Source organism: Heterodontus francisci, unplaced genomic scaffold (assembly GCF_036365525.1).
Source record: "Heterodontus francisci isolate sHetFra1 unplaced genomic scaffold, sHetFra1.hap1 HAP1_SCAFFOLD_906, whole genome shotgun sequence".
NCBI classification, from domain to species: domain Eukaryota; kingdom Metazoa; phylum Chordata; class Chondrichthyes; order Heterodontiformes; family Heterodontidae; genus Heterodontus; species Heterodontus francisci.
In genome coordinates, this window is record NW_027141729.1 from 74,751 (window position 1) to 92,174 (window position 17,424).

The following is a 17,424-nucleotide window of genomic DNA, read 5'->3' on the forward strand; positions in this document are numbered from 1 at the left end:
TCTCAGTGTCCTGTAAACACCAATACTCAGTAACACAGTCTCAATGTCCTGTAAACACCAATACTCAGTGACACAGAGTCTCAGTGTCCTGTAAACACCAATACTCAGTAACACAGTCTCAATGTCCTGTAAACACCAATACTCAGTAACACAGAGTCTCACTGTCCTATAAACCCCAATCCAAAGTAACACAGAGTCTCACTGTCCTATAAACCCCAATACTCAGTAACACAGAGTCACACTGTCCTTGAAACCCCAATACTCAGTAACAGAGTCTCACTGTCCTGTAAAACCCAATACTCAGTAACGCAGAGTCTCAGTGTCTTTGAAACCCCAATACTCAGTAACAGAGTCTCACTGTCCTGTAAACCCCAATACTCAGTAACACAGAGTCTCACTGTCCTGCAAAACCCAATACTCAGTAACAGAGTCTCACTGTCCTGTAAACCCCAATACTCAGTAACACAGAATCTCACTGTCCTATAACCACCAATACTCAGTAACACAGAGTCTCACTGTCCTTGAAACCCCAATACTCAGTAACAGAGTCTCACTGTCCTGTAAAACCCAATACTCAGTAACACAGAGTCTCACTGTCCTGTAAACCACAATAGTCAGTAACACAGAGTCTCAATGTCCTGTAAACCCCAATACTCAGTAACACAGAGTCTCACTGTCCTGTTAACCCCAATACTCAGTAACACAGAGTCTCACTGTCCTGTAAACCCCAATACTCAGTAACACAGTGTCTCACTGTCCTGTGAACCCCAATACTCAGTAACACAGAGTCTCACTGTCCTATAAACACCAATACTCAGTAACACAGAGTCTCACTGTCCTGCAAACACCAATACTCAGCAACACAGAGTCTCACTGTCCTGTAAACCCCAATACTCAGTAACACAGATCTCACTGTCCTATAAACACCAATACTCAGTAACACAGAGTCTCACTGTCCTGCAAACACCAATACTCAGTAACACAGATCTCACTGTCCTATAAACACCAATACTCAGTAACACAGAGTCTCACTGTCCTGTAAACCCCAATACTCAGTAACACAGAGTCTCACTGTCCTATAAACACCAATACTCAGTAACAGAGTCTCACTGTCCTGTAAACCACAATACTCAGTAACACAGAGTCTCACTGTCCTGTAAACACCAATACTCAGTAACACAGAGTCTCACTGTCCTATAAACACCAATACTCAGTAACACAGAGTCTCACTGTCCGATAAACCCCAATACTCAGGAACACAGAGTCTCACTGTCCGATAAACCCCAATACTCAGTAACACAGAGTCTCACTGTCCTATAAACACCAATACTCAGTAACACAGAGTCTCACTGTCCTGTAAACCCCAATACTCAGTAACACAGAGTCTCACTGTCCTATAAATACCAATACTCAGTAACACAGAGTCTCACCGTCCTGTAAACCCCAATACTCAGTAACACAGAGTCTCACTGTCCTATAAACACCAATACTCAGTAACACAGAGTCTCACTGTCCTATAAACACCAATACTCAGTAACACAGAGTCTCACTGTCCGATAAACCCCAATACTCAGGAACACAGAGTCTCACTGTCCGATAAACCCCAATACTCAGTAACACAGAGTCTCACTGTCCTATAAACACCAATACTCAGTAACACAGAGTCTCACTGTCCTGTAAACCCCAATACTCAGTAACACAGAGTCTCACTGTCCTATAAATACCAATACTCAGTAACACAGAGTCTCACTGTCCTGTAAACCCCAATACTCAGTAACACAGAGTCTCACTGTCCTATAAACACCAATACTCAGTAACACAGAGTCTCACTGTCCTATAAACACCAATACTCATTAACACAGAGTCTCACTGTCCTATAAACACCAATACTCAGTAACACAGAGTCTCACTGTCCTATAAACACCAATACTCAGTAACACAGAGTCTCACTGTCCAGTAAACCCCAATACTCAGTAACACAGAGTCTCACTGTCCTGTAAACACCAATACTCAGTAATACAGAGTCTCACTGTCCTGTAAACCCCAATACTCAGTAACACAGAGTCACACTGTCCTATAAACACCAATACTCAGTAACACAGAGTCTCACTGTCCAGTAAACCCCAATACTCAGTAACACAGGGAGTTGCTGTCATGGAGCTCCCATATTCTGTCCTGAGTGGTTGTTTTAAGGCTGTCTGAGGCTGGGCAGTGCCTCCAGCTGATTGGGTCTCTGCACGTAACGTGTGAATCCCTCACCTCTATGACACTCATGTTGACTGGTGCTGTGGTGCTGGACATGTGCACGTTGGGCGTGGAGGTTGAACGTTGGCGCTGGAGCTGCCCTTCGGCAGGTGGGCAGGGACATGGGAAAGTGAAGGCGGGTGGTGTGAGCCTGCAAGGCGAAGGAGAAGCAGGTTAGTGTCAGGCCCGTCGGTGAGAAGGCTGTAATCAATTCCACTGACCTGCAATGCACCCTGTCAGCTGAAGATCCACAGCAACGCCTGCACACCCTCTCTCCCACCTCCACCCATTCCGCCCGCTCTCCCGGTTTCCGCAAATGCTCGCACACAACTTAAGCAAGGAGTCAGGAGGGCTAAAAGGGGTCATGAAAAGTCATTGTCAAACAGGATTAAGGATAATCCCAAGGCTTTTTATACATATATAAAGAGCAAGAGGGTAACCAGGGAAAGGGTTGGCCCACTCAAGGACAGAGATGGGAATCTATGTGTGGAGCCAGAGGAAATGGGCGAGGTACTAAATGAGTACTTTGCATCAGTATTCACCAAAGAGAAGGACTTGGTGGATGATGAGCCTAGGGAAGGGAGTGTAGATAGTCTCAGTCATCTCATTATCAAAAAGGAGGAGGTGTTGGGTGTCTTGCAAAGCATTAAGGTAGATAAGTCCCCAGGGCCTGATGGGATCTACCCCAGAATACTGAGGGAGGCAAGGGAAGAAATTGCTGGGGCCTTGACAGAAATCTTTGCATCCTCATTGGCTACAGGTGAGGTCCCAGAGGACTGGAGAATAGCCAATGTTGTTCCTTTGTTTAAGAAGGGTAGCAAGGATAATCCAGGAAATTATAGGCCGGTGAGCCTGACGTCAGTGGTAGGGAAATTATTAGAGAGGATTCTTCGGGACAGGATTTACTCCCATTTGGAAACAAACTAACTTATTAGCGAGAGACGGCATGGTTTTGTGAAGGGGAGGTCGTGTCTCACTAATTTGATTGAGTTTTTTGAGGAAGTGACGAAGATGATTGATGAAGGAAGGGCAGTGGATGTTGTCTATATGGACTTCAGTAAAGCCTTTGACAAGGTCCCTCATGGCAGACTGGTACAAAAGGTGAAGTCACACGGGATCAGAGGTGAGCTGGCAAGATGGATACAGAACTGGCTCTGTCACAGAAGACAGAGGGTAGCAGTGGAACGGTGCTTTTCTGAATGGAGGGATGTGACTAGTGGTGTTCCGCAGGGATCAGTGCTGGGACCGTTGCTCTTTGTAGTATATATAAATGATTTGGAGGAAAATGTAACTGGTCTGATTATTAAGTTTGAGGACGACACAAAGGTTGGTGGAGTTGCGGATAGTGATGAGGATTGTCAGAGGATACAGCAGGATATAGATCGGTTGGAGATTTGGGCGGAGAAATGGCAGATGGAGTTTAATCCGGACAAATGTGAGGTAATGCATTTTGGAAGGTCTAATGCAGGTGGGAAGTATACAGTAAATGGCAGAACCCTTAGGAGTATTGATAGGCAGAGAGATCTGGGCGTACAGGTCCACAGGTCACTGAAAGTGGCAACGCAGGTGGATAAGGTCGTCAAGAAGGCATACGGCATGCTTGCCTTCATCGGTCGGGGCATAGAGTATAAAAATTGGCAGGTTATGCTGCAGCTGTACAGAACCTTAGTTAGGCCACACTTAGAATATTGCGTGCAATTCTGGTCGCCACACTACCAGTAGGACATGGAGGCTTTGGAGAGGGTACAGAAGAGGTTTACCAGGATGTTGCCTGGTCTGGAGGGCATTAGCTATGAGGAGAGGTTGGATAAACTTGGATTGTTTTCACCTGAACGATGGAGGTGGAGGGGTGACATGATAGAGGTTTACAAAGTTATGAGCGGCATGGACAGAGTGGATAGTCAGAAGCTTTTTCCCAGGGTGGAAGAGTCAGTTACTGGGGGACATAGGTTTAAGGTGAGAGGGGCAAAGATTAGGGGGGATGTGCGAGGCAAGTTCTTTACACAGAGGGTGGTGAGTGCCTGGAACCTGCTGCCAGGGGAGGTGGTGGAAGCAGGTACGATAGCGACGTTTAAGAGGCATCTTGACAAATACATGAATAGGATGGGAATAGAGGGATACGTGCCCCGGAAGTGCAGAAGGTTTTAGTTTAGGCAGGCATCAAGATTGGCGCAGGCTTGGAGGGCCGAATGGCCTGTTCCTGTGCTGTTCTTTGTTCACACAGGTTTTTCATGAACCACTCCCCCACCCTCGCGCAGCTCCCTGTCTTCCCGGGCAGCCCCAAGATGGCTGCACGCGTCAGCTGTCGCTCTCTCCGAGCCTGGAGCACATAACCCTCGGCTCGACGCTCCCGGGTCATTATCACGTCGCGGTTCGTGGGAGCTTGCTGTGCACAAATTGGCCGCCATGTCTCCCACGTTCCAACAGAGGCCACGCTTCAAAAAAAAAACTCAGTGACTGACGGGTTTAACATCTCACCCGAAAGACAGTACCTCCGATAGTGCAGCACTCTTGTCGGTCTGGCACCGGGGGGAAAGGAGGAGCCTGGACTATTGAGTTCAAACCCGCGGCCACATGACTCAGAAGAGAGAGGTAGGCAGCTGTGCTCCATGAACTCTTCTCACCATCCAGTGTCGAACTAATCGACTGCGAGTTACAGCAAGGATATCAGACGGTTTCTCTAACAGTAAACAGACATCCAACGCGTTCTCACCTTCCGGACGACTGAGGGGTCAGGAGTTGGTCCATCTGGGCTGTGGGCATCGGTGAGAGCGAGTGCTCCTCGTAGGGACCGGGAGAAGCCGGGCTGCAAACCAACGGTAGAGAATCAGATCACACCAGGGCTAGATCAGTACTCACTATCACCACACACGCTCCCCCCCCCCTCAACCAAAACCACCTCCCTCAACCAGCATACTCACTATCCCCCAGCCTCCGCCGCTCCACCCCACCCTGGACCCTCCCTTTCGTACTCACTATTTGCCCAGGTCCAAGCACACCGTTGGCACTTTACTGCTGCAGTGCTCGTGGAACTTGTGGCCGCAGGTCTGGCAGCGGAAGCCATGGAACAGGAACTTCAGGCAGAAGTCGCAGAACGCCAGGTTGAAGAACGTCTTCCGGACCTGCAGGAGGAGAGGAATCGCCAGCCAGGTTACTGCGCCATCCGCTTCCCGCCTCGCCGCTTCTCTGCCCGGTCTGGGGGAGGTGACGGGGGGTGGGGGGGGGGGGGACACACCAGCTACCCCGCCTGCCCTGGAGCCTCACCCCGAGGTCCTTCACAACACACTGCAAACCAGCCGGGTGTCTTGAGATGAGAGCACCACTGCGTGTACCTACGTACACACACACATGCCCCATATCAGTGTTAAACTTCACTTGCCACCTGCCAGCCCATCTGATCCAAATGCAGAAATACAAGAAGTCCGAGATGCAGCTCAGAAAGTCACCATTCAGTCCCTCATTGAAAGAGTGACCCAATTCGCCCCTCTGCATTCCTGCTCCTTCCCCACTGTCCTCAAAGTAGGTTTTCCCGTTCAAATATATATCCAATTCCTTTGAAGTCTCTCTGTAAATATTTTACCGTTCTCCTTAATTCAACGTCCCCGGCAGATTCGGCCGGTTCACGGCGAGTTACAGTGGAGCAGATCACGGTGCGGGGCAGGGGGCGGGCCTCGACGTTACCGAGGGTCTGGGGCTCAACCCGACACCCTGGGCAGCACAGTGGCGCAGTGGTTAGCACCGCAGCCTCACAGCTCCAGCGACCCGGGTTCGATTCCGGGTACTGCCTGTGCGGAGTTTGCAAGTTCTCCCTGTGTCTGCGTGGGTTTTCTCCGGGTGCTCGGGTTTCCTCCCACAGCCAAAGACCTGCAGGTTGGTCGGTAAATTGGCCGTTGTAAATTGCCCCGAGTATAGGTCGGTGGTCGGGAAATATATAGGGACAGGTGGGGATGTGATGGGAATATGGAATTAGTGTAGGATTAGTATAAATGGGTGGTTGATGGTCGGCACAGACTCAGTGGGCTGAAGGGCCTGTTTCAGTGCTGTATCTCTAAAACTAAACTCTCCCAGTCTGCCTCTACACCATCACTCGTGCTCGCTGCTTTTGACTTTTCAGCCACCTTCTGTTGTCAGTTCCCCCCGCCCGAGTGTGCTCACGCTCAGCGCGTGTCCGGGGTCACACATGCAGCAGGGATTTGCTCGGATGGGTGTCGGGAATGGGGGGGGGGGGCGTGGGGAAGATGTGGAGGACGCGGCCACTGCAGCAATCCAGAGACACACTCCCATTATCCAGGTTCACACTCCAGTACCGGCTCACTGCCACCTCCTCAAAGCCAACTTGTACTGGCCAGGGACACCCACGTCCCATGAATGTGACGAGCCACATGTCGGTCCGAGCTATTTTTTTTTCTTGGCGGGGGGTGGGGGGGGGGGGGGGAGAGGGGTGGCAAGTTTACAATTTTGTACATTTCAATCAGATTCTCCCCTCAGCCTTCTCTGTTCCAAGGAGAACAACCCCAGCCTATCCAATCTTTCCTCACGGCTGCATTTTTCCAGTCCTGGCAACATCCTCGTAAATCTCCTCTGTACCCTCTCTAGTGCAATTACATCCTTTCTGTAATGAAGTGACCAGAACTACACACAGTACTCAAGCTGTGGCCTAACCAATGAGTTATACAGTTCCAGCATAACCTCCCTGCTCTTATATTCCATACCTCGGCTAATAAAGGAAAGGATTCCATATGCCTTCTTAACCACCTTATCGACCTGTCCTGCTACCTTCAGGGATCTGTGGACATTCGCTCCAAGGTCGCTCACTTCCTCGACACCTCTCAGTATTTTCCCATTAATGGTGTATTCCTTTGCCTTGCTTGACCTCCCTGAATGCATCACCTCACACTTCTCCAGGTTGAATTCCATTTGCCACTTTTATGCTCAATCGATATCTTCCTGCAGCCTCCAGCTACCCTCCTCGCTCTCGACCACACGGCCAATCTTTGCGTCGTCTGCAAACGTCTTGATCGTGCCCCCTACATTTACGTCCAAATCGTTCACATGCACCACCAAAAGCAGGGGCACCAGTACTGAGCCCTGCGGAACGCCAGTGGAAACAGCCCTCCAGTCGCTAAAACACCCGTCAACAATTACCCTTCGTTTCCTGCCACTGAGTCAATTCTGTATCCACCTTGCTGCATTTCCCAGGATCCCATGGGCTTTTATTTTTTTTTTTAAACCAGTCCGCCGTGTGGGACCGTGTCAAAAGCCTTGCTCTTGCCTCTGAGTCAGAAGGCTGCGGGTTCAACCTGCAATCCAGAGGCTCGAGCCCCATAATCCAGGCTCAACACTCCCCGGGAGTCAGTTTTGAGGGAGGGCCGCACTCTTGGAGGTTCCACCTTTCAGGAAGAGATGTTGAACCCACTGGGTATTTCGGGAATGGCCGGGTAACGCAACGGGTGGGGGAGCTGGACGCCGATCAGCTCGGGACTTACAAAGTTGTGCATTGACAAGGGGACTTCATCAAGCACCTCCACCATGAGCTCCTCGCCCACCAGGGGCGTGATGTCGGTCGACCAGTCGGTCAGCTTCTTGTGGCTGAAGGGAGAAAGAAGAGAGACAGGCGTCAGTGGTTACAAGGACAACACACGGCCCCCCCCTGCCGATTCGCCTGCCTCGCACTGCACTGTCCCGTTGTACAACCAGCACAGCACAGTCGCCTGCTCATCCATATAGCTCCCCGTGTACGGGACTCTGCAACGCCCCGCGCCGTCTGTGTCGCACTCCGGAGCCACAGTAAGCCCCGTGTACAGCCTGTGTATGCTCCCCGTGTACAGCACTGGTGTGTATAAGCCCCATTTGCCAGCTTCAATACAAACTCAAGACAGAAATGCCGCAGTCAGTAACTCACCCATCAAGGAATCTGTAGACCGCACAGCATTTCTGGGACAAACCTCGGACTTTCAGTGCCTTGTCCAAGCTGTCGTTCACTGTCATCCCCTCACGAACATTTACCTGTGAAAAGCACAGCAGGTAGTTAAGAGGATAGGAGATCAAAGTCAGACACAGTACAACTCTCAAAAACCTGGCAATGTTTAACAGGAAGTGGAGAGGGAGCTTTACTCTGTATCTAACCCCCGTGCTGTACCTGTCCTGGGGAGTGTTTGATGGGGACAGTGTAGAGGGAGCTTTACTCTGTATCTAACCCCCGTGCTGTACCTGTCCTGGGGAGTGTTTGATGGGGACAGTGTAGAGGGAGCTTTACTCTGTATCTAACCCCCGTGCTGTACCTGTCCTGGGAGTGTTTGATGGGGACAGTGTAGAGGGAGCTTTACTCTGTATCTAACCCCCGTACTGTACCTGTCCTGGGGAGTGTTTGATGGGGACAGTGTAGAGGGAGCTTTACTCTGTATCTAACCCCCGTACTGTACCTGTCCTGGGGAGTGTTTGATGGGGGACAGTGTAGAGGGAGCTTTACTCTGTATCTAACCCCCCGTTTTTTTTTTTTTTTTTTTTTTTTTTTTTCTTCTTCCACATCGAGGGGGCCTTTATCCCTCAGGCCCCCTTTATGTACATATTTACAGTTTTAAAATAACTTTATTAAAACAGATAAATAAACAAAAAACTCAAATTAAAATGCCATTCTCGGCGTCGACGACGCACTCCAGTCCCTGCGGTGCCCACCGGTCGCGGAAGGCCTCAAGCGTACCGGCTGACACCGCATGCTCCTTTTCCAGGGACACCCGGGCGCGAACGTAACCGCGGAAGAGGGGCAGGCAATCGGGGAGGACGGACCCCCCGACGGCCCGCAACCTGGACCTGTGAATTGCCACCTTGGCCAGGCCCAGGAGCAGACCGACGAGGAGATCCTCCTCCCGGCCCGAGCCCCTCCGCACCGCGTGCCCAAAGATCAGGAGCGTGGGACTGAAGTGCAGCCAGAATTTGAGGAGCAGCCCCTTCAGATACTCAAATAGGGGCTGCAACCTCGCACACTCCATATAAATGTGGAACACGGACTCGTCCAGGCCGCAGAAAGTACAGGTGGCCTGGGAGTCCGTGAACCTACTTAAAAGCCTATTGCACGGGACTGCTCTGTGCAGCACCCTCCACCCCAGGTCCCCGATGTAAAGGGGGAAGACTCCCGCGTAGAGAGACCTCCATCGGGGTTTCCCCTCGCCGCCAGATGGCAACGCGGACCGCCAGGGCGTGTCCGGCCGGCTGACGAGGGCGAGGAAGTGGAGAGTGTGCAGGAACAGCCCGTACAGGAAACCCCTCCGCGCCGATTGGAATGGCACGGAGGGCATTTCCGAGAGGCGGCTCGGGTTGTGCGGGACCGGCTCCCGAGGAGGGTTTCGGGGCCTGGGTCCGATGAGCAGTTCCGGCCGAGCGGGGGTCGGCTCGGCCGGGATCGCTCCGCACTCCCGAGCCCCCTCGCCACCCGCAGTGAGGGGCGTCCCGGGGGTTTTGGCTACTCCTCCGCCCGCCGGACCGTCCCCGGAGTCGGCCGCCCGGACAGCCGAGGCGCTCTCCTCCGCCGGCGGGGGAGCGCCCTGACTGGAGGCGACCATGTTCCAGACTCGGAAAAGATCCCGGTAAAAGACAGGCAACTCCCTCAGAGAGGCGCGGCTAACGGACTCCACCGGGAGCTGCGTGTCGTCTTGAAGGCAGTGACACTGGCGGAAAAAATACGTCGCCAGCGCACACCATCTGGGAGGACGCTTGACGTACAGGTATCTCTGCAGGGTCCGAAGGCGGAGAGTCGCAGCCTGGGTGCGGACGCACACCAGCGACTGACCGCCCTCCTCGATCGGGAGACTCAGGACCGCGGCAGAGACCCAGTGTTTCCTCTTGCCCCAGAAGAAATCGACGAGTTTCTTCTGGATCTTGGTGGCAAATACAGGGGGCGGGGCCAAAGTGACCAACCGGTACCACAGCATGGAGGCCACCAGTTGGTTTATGACCAACGCTCGGCCCCTGTAGGAAAGCACTCGGAGCAGTCCTGTCCAGCGCCCCAGCCGAGCGGTGACTTTCGCCTCCAACTCCTGCCAGTTTGCCGGCCAGGCTTCCTCAGCGGGGCTAAGGTGGACTCCCAGATAGAGGAGGTGCGTGGTGCTCCACGCAAAAGGTGTCATCTCCTCCGGCAGGGAGTCCACCCGCCACTGACCAACCAGGAGTCCGGAACATTTCTCCCAATTGATCCTCGCGGAGGACGCGGCAGAAAAGGTCTGCTGGCAGTCGCGCATCCTCCGCAAGTCAACGGGATCTGTGATTGCGAGGAGCACGTCGTCGGCGTAAGCCGAGAGGACGACCCGCATGGCCGGCTCGCGCAGAGCCAATCCCGTCAACCTCCTGCGAAGCAGGCACAGGAAGGGCTCCACGCAGATGGTATACAATTGGCCGGACATGGGGCACCCCTGACGCACTCCTCTCCCAAATCGAAGGGGCGCCGTCAAGGACCCGTTAACTTTGACTAGACACTCTGCGGCGGCGTATAAAAGTCGGACCCGGGCCACAAAATGCGGCCCGAGTCCGAAAGCGCGCAGAGTCCCGAAAAGGTAATCGTGATCCACCCTGTCGAACGCCTTCTCCTGATCGAGGGAGAGAAAGGCGACCGACTGACCAGTCCTCTGGGAAAGATGGATCAGGTCCCGGACCAGGTGGATGTTGTCCTGGATGGACCGGCCCGGGACCGTGTAGGACTGGTCGGGGTGGATCATGTGGGCCAGCACGGAGCCCAGGCGGGTAGACATAGCCCGGGCAAAGATCTTATAATCCGTGCTGAGGAGGGAGACCGGACGCCAGTTTTTAAGCAGGCGGAGATCGCCCCTCTTCGGCAGCAGGACGATGACCGCCCTGCGCCACGAGAGGGGCATCTCCCCGGTCGCCAGGCTTTCCCCCAGGACCCGCGCGTAATCGTCCCCCAGGACGTCCCAGAACGCCCTGAGGAACTCCACGGTCAACCCATCCAGCCCTGGGGATTTGCCCCTCGAGAGCTGGTGGAGGGCGCCAGTCAGCTCCGCCAACGTGAGCGGAGCCTCCAATCCTTCGGCACCCTCCGGGCTGACCTGCGGCAGGTCCTCCCACAAAACTCTGCGCGCATCCTCGCTGGACGGATCCGGAGAGAACAACGCACTGTAATACGTCCGGACCAGGAGGCCCATTCTCTCCGGATCCGTGATGGAGGATCCGTCGTCGGCCAGCAGCTCGACGAGCTGCTTACGGACCCCCCGCCATTTTTCCAGCGAGTAGAAGAAGGGTGAGGCGCGGTCCAAATCTTCCAGGATCTGGATCCGCGACCTCACGTACGCGCCTCGGGACCCTATGAGCTGCAGGTTCCTCAGCGCGCCCTTCTTCTCTTTGTACGCCTGCCACAGGGCCGGGTCCGCGACGGCATGACCGAGGCGGGATTCCAAGTCGAGCACCTCCCTCTCAAGGCGCCCGACCTCGGCTTCCCGCCTCTTGGTCGACCCCTTCGCGTACTCCTGACAGAAGACGCGGATGTGAGTCTTGCCCACATCCCACCATAGCCTCAAGGAGGGGAAGCCCCCCTGCTTCCTTCTCCAGTCGGCCCAGAATCGACAGAACGAGTCCCTAAATCGCACGTCCTCCAGCAGCCGGTTGTTAAAGTGCCAGTACGCGGACCCCGCCCGCGTGCGGAGCGGAGTGAACTCCGCCCACACCAGGCGGTGGTCCGAGCACGGCACCAGCCGCATGGAGGCCGCCGAGACACGGGAGACGTACGCCTGCGAAATGTAGAGGCGGTCGATTCGCGACCCCCCTCCTCCAGACCTCCACGTGAAGGCGCTGGAGTCGGGATGGAGATTCCGCCAGACGTCCACCAAGTTAAGGGAGCTGATCAGTCCCCTCAACTTCTCCACCGACGCTTGGCCGCGCTGGGGACCGGAGCGATCCCCCACCTCGAGGGTGCAGTTAAAATCCCCCCCGAGGATGATGCACTCGCCGCTATCGATGGAGCTCAAGAGAGCGGACACTTCTTCAAAGAAGCGCGCTTGCAAAGCGCCGGGCCTGGGCGCGTACACGTTCACAAAGTGGAGCGGCACGCTACCCAGGCGAACGGCGAGGTGGAGCAAGCGGCCCGGCACTAGCTCCTTGACCCCCAAGATCTCCGGCTGAAAAGTCGGGGCTAACAAGATAGCCACCCCACTAGAAATAGGGGTGAGGTGACTCATGTAGACCCCACCCTGCCACTCCAGGAGCCAGGTGGCTTCGTCTCCCGGAACGGTGTGGGTTTCCTGCAGAAAGCTCACCGCGTATCTCCCTTCCCTCAGGACTGAGAGATTGTGAAATCTGCGGTGAGCCCCTCTGCTGCCGTTGATGTTGAGGCTGGCTATGGTTATCTTCATGTCAAAGGTACGTAAAACCCGTCACCAACAGCTCACTGTGAGGAGGGAGTGGAAGTGCACCTGGCCCTCCACTCCCCCAGCAACCCATTGAGGAACACATTAAAACGGCGCCTCTCAACCAGTTTCACGTCCGCGCGCTTGCCCGCTATCTTAAGGGCGGCACGGACGGACTGGATGATCAGCGCCAGATTCGACCAACGGTCGAGGGCCAGCTGAACTTTATTGCGGCAACCTCTGCAAGCCGCGAGGAAATCCCGGAGTTCCGCCGTGGGGATGAGAGGAGATTCGGTGGGAGGCACGAGGGACTCCACCACCTCACTGGCGATGGAATCAAGATCCTCCTCCGGGTCGTCACCGCCAGCGGCCGACACATCCACCACACACTGTGGGGCGGACGTCCCAGCCGCGCCAGCTGGTCCCGCCTCCGTCACGATCCCACCCCCAGGATCGATAGCGGAGGAGTCCTCTCTGGGTTCTATTGTGAAACTGGAGCCTGTAGGCACCAGCGGTTCAGGACCCCCCTCCACCTCCATCCCCAGGCCAATGACTGGTCCAGGGGAGACAGAAGTTCCGGACTCCGGGAAACCAGCCGGAGCCGAGACTGGAGGCGGCGAGAGGAGGCCATCTCCCGCTCCGCCAGCACCCACAGGCCCAGCAGATGGGGCAGCATTCTCAGTTATAACTGGGTCGGGTGTCTCCTGGTTGGTGGTGGACTCCGGCTGGGAGGCCCGGCCCTCTGCGGCCTCGCCCTCCCCTTCATTCAGGACACCCGACCCAGTAGCAGTGGCGGAATGGGCGGTTTCCCCAGGCTCCCCCACCACAAGCAGGGCCCCACTTACTCCTTCAGGAGGGGCCTCACGTACCGGGGCCATCCCCTCCCCTCCATCCTGAGGAATAGGGAGCACCTGCCTGGACTTTGCAGCCGTGGTGGTGGCGGTAGGGGGCACCTGAGGACCAGAAACAGGAGGCAGCTCCCCTCCAACAGATGGGCCCTGCACCTCAGGGCCCTGTGTTATTTCTGTGGAGGGGTGCCTTCTCCTCTTTTTCGCACTTGGGCGCGGAGACTCAGAGACCTCCATGTCATCAGAGGCCTCCGCCTCCGCACCCTTTTTTCCTTTTTTCGTCACCCTGGGCCTGAGCCCAGCCCTGGGACAGGTGGATTCCATGGGAATGGGCTTTGGGCTGAGCTCAGGCTCGGGTTGAGTCAAAGTGTCCAGGGGACGCGCCTCACGATGTTTCTTTTTTCCCCGCGTCTTCCTTCCGCTCGGACGGACGCTCCCCTCCCCGCCAGAGGCTGTGAAAACCACAGCCTCCGGAACCGACTGAGCGGTGTCTGTTGGATGTGCGGGGGGAGTGGGAGGAGGTGCTGTGGAACCACTCTGGGCCGCCGAGGTGGAGCTGGCGGCCGGGAGGTTGGGGCAGTTCTTCCGAACATGCCCCACCCCCTTGCAGACGTGGCACCGCGCCCCGTCCGAGGTCCAAAAGACGCGGTAGGCCGTCCCCTGGAACTCCACATTAAATTGGCCCTCCATGTCCTCCTCCCGCGCCAGCTGCATAAATAACTGGCGGCGGAAGGAGTAGACATGTTGGAGGCTGTGCTCCCGAAGACCAAGCCGGACTGGGGTGATCCCCGACCTCACCTCCCCCAGATGGTGCAGGTGGGGGAGGAGGAGCTCACTGGGAATGAAGGGTGGGACGTTGGACAACATTATCCGATGCGCAGTGGCCCCCAGAGGGTCCACTGGCAGGAAGGTCCCCCCCACAGTGAGCCCTTTACTCAGGGCCAGGGACACCGCCCGCTCGGTCTTCAAAAAGAACACAGCCTTCCCATACATCTTTGAGGCCGCAACAATGGCCGAGGGGCCGACAACCACGGCCATTGCCTTAACGCAGGCCTCAATAGACATGTTGGGGTGGGGATAGCTCTCCACCCCATGGCTGCATGTCAATAATTTAAAGGGTGACGGGGCCACGTGGGCAGCCACAGAAGCTGCAGCTGCGTAGGTAGTAGAGGGCCCCGCCACCGGTGATGAAGGGCTTGCCATGGGTCCAAGAGCTAAACCCACCCCAAATTGTGGACTTGCACACTAAATAACAGATTCACAGAAAGATTTGAAAAGACAAACAAACAAACAACAGGTTAGTGGAGAGGCTGAGGTAAGAGAGGAGAGTCAAAGGCAGGCTGGAAGGGATGACTTGCTTTCTGGAGGTGGTGCTCACAGAACACTTAAAACAAACAGTCTTTGAAGTTGGTCTTCCGGTCTTCTGGTTGGGGGAGTCGTCTTCACCTGGGTCAGCTGAAGCTGCCCAGGCACTATCTATCCCCTTCCGTCTGTTTAGCTGGGCAGCTTCAGCTGACCCAGGCTTGGCAATTGGGGTGGGGAGGGAGCTTCCCTGTGTGCTTTTGCAGCAGCACAGACTCCTGTTGAATTGGCAGCCCCACCCCTTGTTGTTCCAGCCACTTGTTCCTCCCCCAACAGTCCAAAGTAAATTACTGGTGTTCAGCACCCACCTCCAGACAAAGCCTTGTTTCCACAAAATGTCCCTTTCTTCTCTTTAATGGAGACTGTTGTTGGAGTTTTCCTCTGCTTGTTGGTAGCTGCTCTCCCTTGCTCAGTGCAGCTCCTCTCTCCACCTCTGCAACCTCCAACTGCCACCAGCACTCTCAGCTGCACCTCGTTGATGCACTCAGGCTCCCAAATCAGTGGGCAGCCAATCCCAGTGCTGTACCTGTCCTGGGGAGTGTCTGATGGGGACAGTGTAGAGGGAGCTTTACTCTGTATCTAACCCCCGTGCTGTACCTGTCCTGGGAGTGTTTGATGGGGACAGTGTAGAGGGAGCTTTACTCTGTATCTAACCCCCCGTACTGTACCTGTCCTGGGGAGTGTTTGATGGGGACAGTGTAGAGGGAGCTTTACTCTGTATCTAACCCCCGTACTGTACCTGTCCTGGGGAGTGTTTGATGGGGACAGTGTAGAGGGAGCTTTACTCTGTATCTAACCCCCGTGCTGTACCTGTCCTGGGGAGTGTCTGATGGGGACAGTGTAGAGGGAGCTTTACTCTGTATCTAACCCCCGTACTGTACCTGTCCTGGGGAGTGTTTGATGGGGGACAGTGTAGAGGGAGCTTTACTCTGTATCTAACCCCCCGTGCTGTACCTGTCCTGGGGAGTGTCTGATGGGGACAGTGTAGAGGGAGCTTTACTCTGTATCTAACCCCCGTGCTGTACCTGTCCTGGGAGTGTTTGATGGGGACAGTGTAGAGGGAGCTTTACTCTGTATCTAACCCCCGTGCTGTACCTGTCCTGGGGAGTGTTTGATGGGGACAGTGTAGAGGGAGCTTTACTCTGTATCTAACCCCCGTACTGTACCTGTCCTGGGGAGTGTTTGATGGGGACAGTGTAGAGGGAGCTTTACTCTGTATCTAACCCCCCGTGCTGTACCTGTCCTGGGGAGTGTCTGATGGGGACAGTGTAGAGGGAGCTTTACTCTGTATCTAACCCCCGTACTGTACCTGTCCTGGGGAGTGTTTGATGGGGGACAGTGTAGAGGGAGCTTTACTCTGTATCTAACCCCCCGTGCTGTACCTGTCCTGGGGAGTGTCTGATGGGGACAGTGTAGAGGGAGCTTTACTCTGTATCTAACCCCCGTACTGTACCTGTCCTGGGGAGTGTTTGATGGGGACAGTGTAGAGGGAGCTTTACTCTGTATCTAACCCCCCGTGCTGTACCTGTCCTGGGGAGTGTTTGATGGGGGACAGTGTAGAGGGAGCTTTACTCTGTATCTAACCCCCCGTGCTGTACCTGTCCTGGGGAGTGTCTGATGGGGACAGTGTAGAGGGAGCTTTACTCTGTATCTAACCCCCCGTGCTGTACCTGTCCTGGGGAGTGTTTGATGGGGACAGTGTAGAGGGAGCTTTACTCTGTATCTAACCCCCGTACTGTACCTGTCCTGGGGAGTGTTTGATGGGGACAGTGTAGAGGGAGCTTTACTCTGTATCTAACCCCCGTGCTGTACCTGTCCTGGGAGTGTTTGATGGGGGACAGTGTAGAGGGAGCTTTACTCTGTATCTAACCCCCGTACTGTACCTGTCCTGGGGAGTGTTTGATGGGGACAGTGTAGAGGGAGCTTTACTCTGTATCTAACCCCCGTACTGTACCTGTCCTGGGGAGTGTTTGATGGGGACAGTGTAGAGGGAGCTTTACTCTGTATCTAACCCCCGTACTGTACCTGTCCTGGGGAGTGTTTGATGGGGGACAGTGTAGAGGGAGCTTTACTCTGTATCTAACCCCCCGTGCTGTACCTGTCCTGGGGAGTGTCTGATGGGGACAGTGTAGAGGGAGCTTTACTCTGTATCTAACCCCCCGTGCTGTACCTGTCCTGGGAGTGTTTGATGGGGACAGTGTAGAGGGGGCTTTACTCTGTATCTAACCTCCGTGCTGTACCTGTCCTGGGGAGTGTCTGATGGGGACAGTGTAGAGGGAGCTTTACTCTGTATCTAACCCCCGTGCTGTACCTGTCCTGGGAGTGTTTGATGGGGGACAGTGTAGAGGGAGCTTTACTCTGTATCTAACCCCCGTGCTGTACCTGTCCTGGGAGTGTTTGATGGGGACAGTGTAGAGGGAGCTTTACTCTGTATCTAACCCCCGTACTGTACCTGTCCTGGGGAGTGTTTGATGGGGGACAGTGTAGAGGGAGCTTTACTCTGTATCTAACACCCGTACTGTACCTGTCCTGTGAGTGTCTGATGGGGACAGTGTAGAGGGAGCTTTACTCTGTAACTAACCGACCCGGGCTGGGCAGTATGACTTACCACCGTGCGTTGC

At 54.8% G+C, this 17,424-nt stretch overlaps 1 protein-coding gene across 1 annotated transcript in view; it reads right to left on the reverse strand.

The window, feature by feature from the left end:
• Positions 1-2,259: 2,259 nt before the first annotated feature.
• Positions 2,260-17,424, reverse strand: part of LOC137364567 (serine/threonine-protein kinase A-Raf-like) — a gene marked incomplete at its 3' end in the record, with an annotated part of 34,983 nt that continues 19,818 nt past the window's right edge. The window contains exons 2-6 of the mRNA XM_068027688.1: positions 8,147-8,250; positions 7,731-7,833; positions 5,221-5,366; positions 4,958-5,050; positions 2,260-2,395 (exon numbers count right to left, since the gene is read on the reverse strand). Of these exons, the coding sequence (XP_067883789.1) occupies positions 2,260-2,395; positions 4,958-5,050; positions 5,221-5,366; positions 7,731-7,833; positions 8,147-8,250 (582 nt within the window). The remainder of the gene's footprint in view (positions 2,396-4,957; positions 5,051-5,220; positions 5,367-7,730; positions 7,834-8,146; positions 8,251-17,424) is intronic.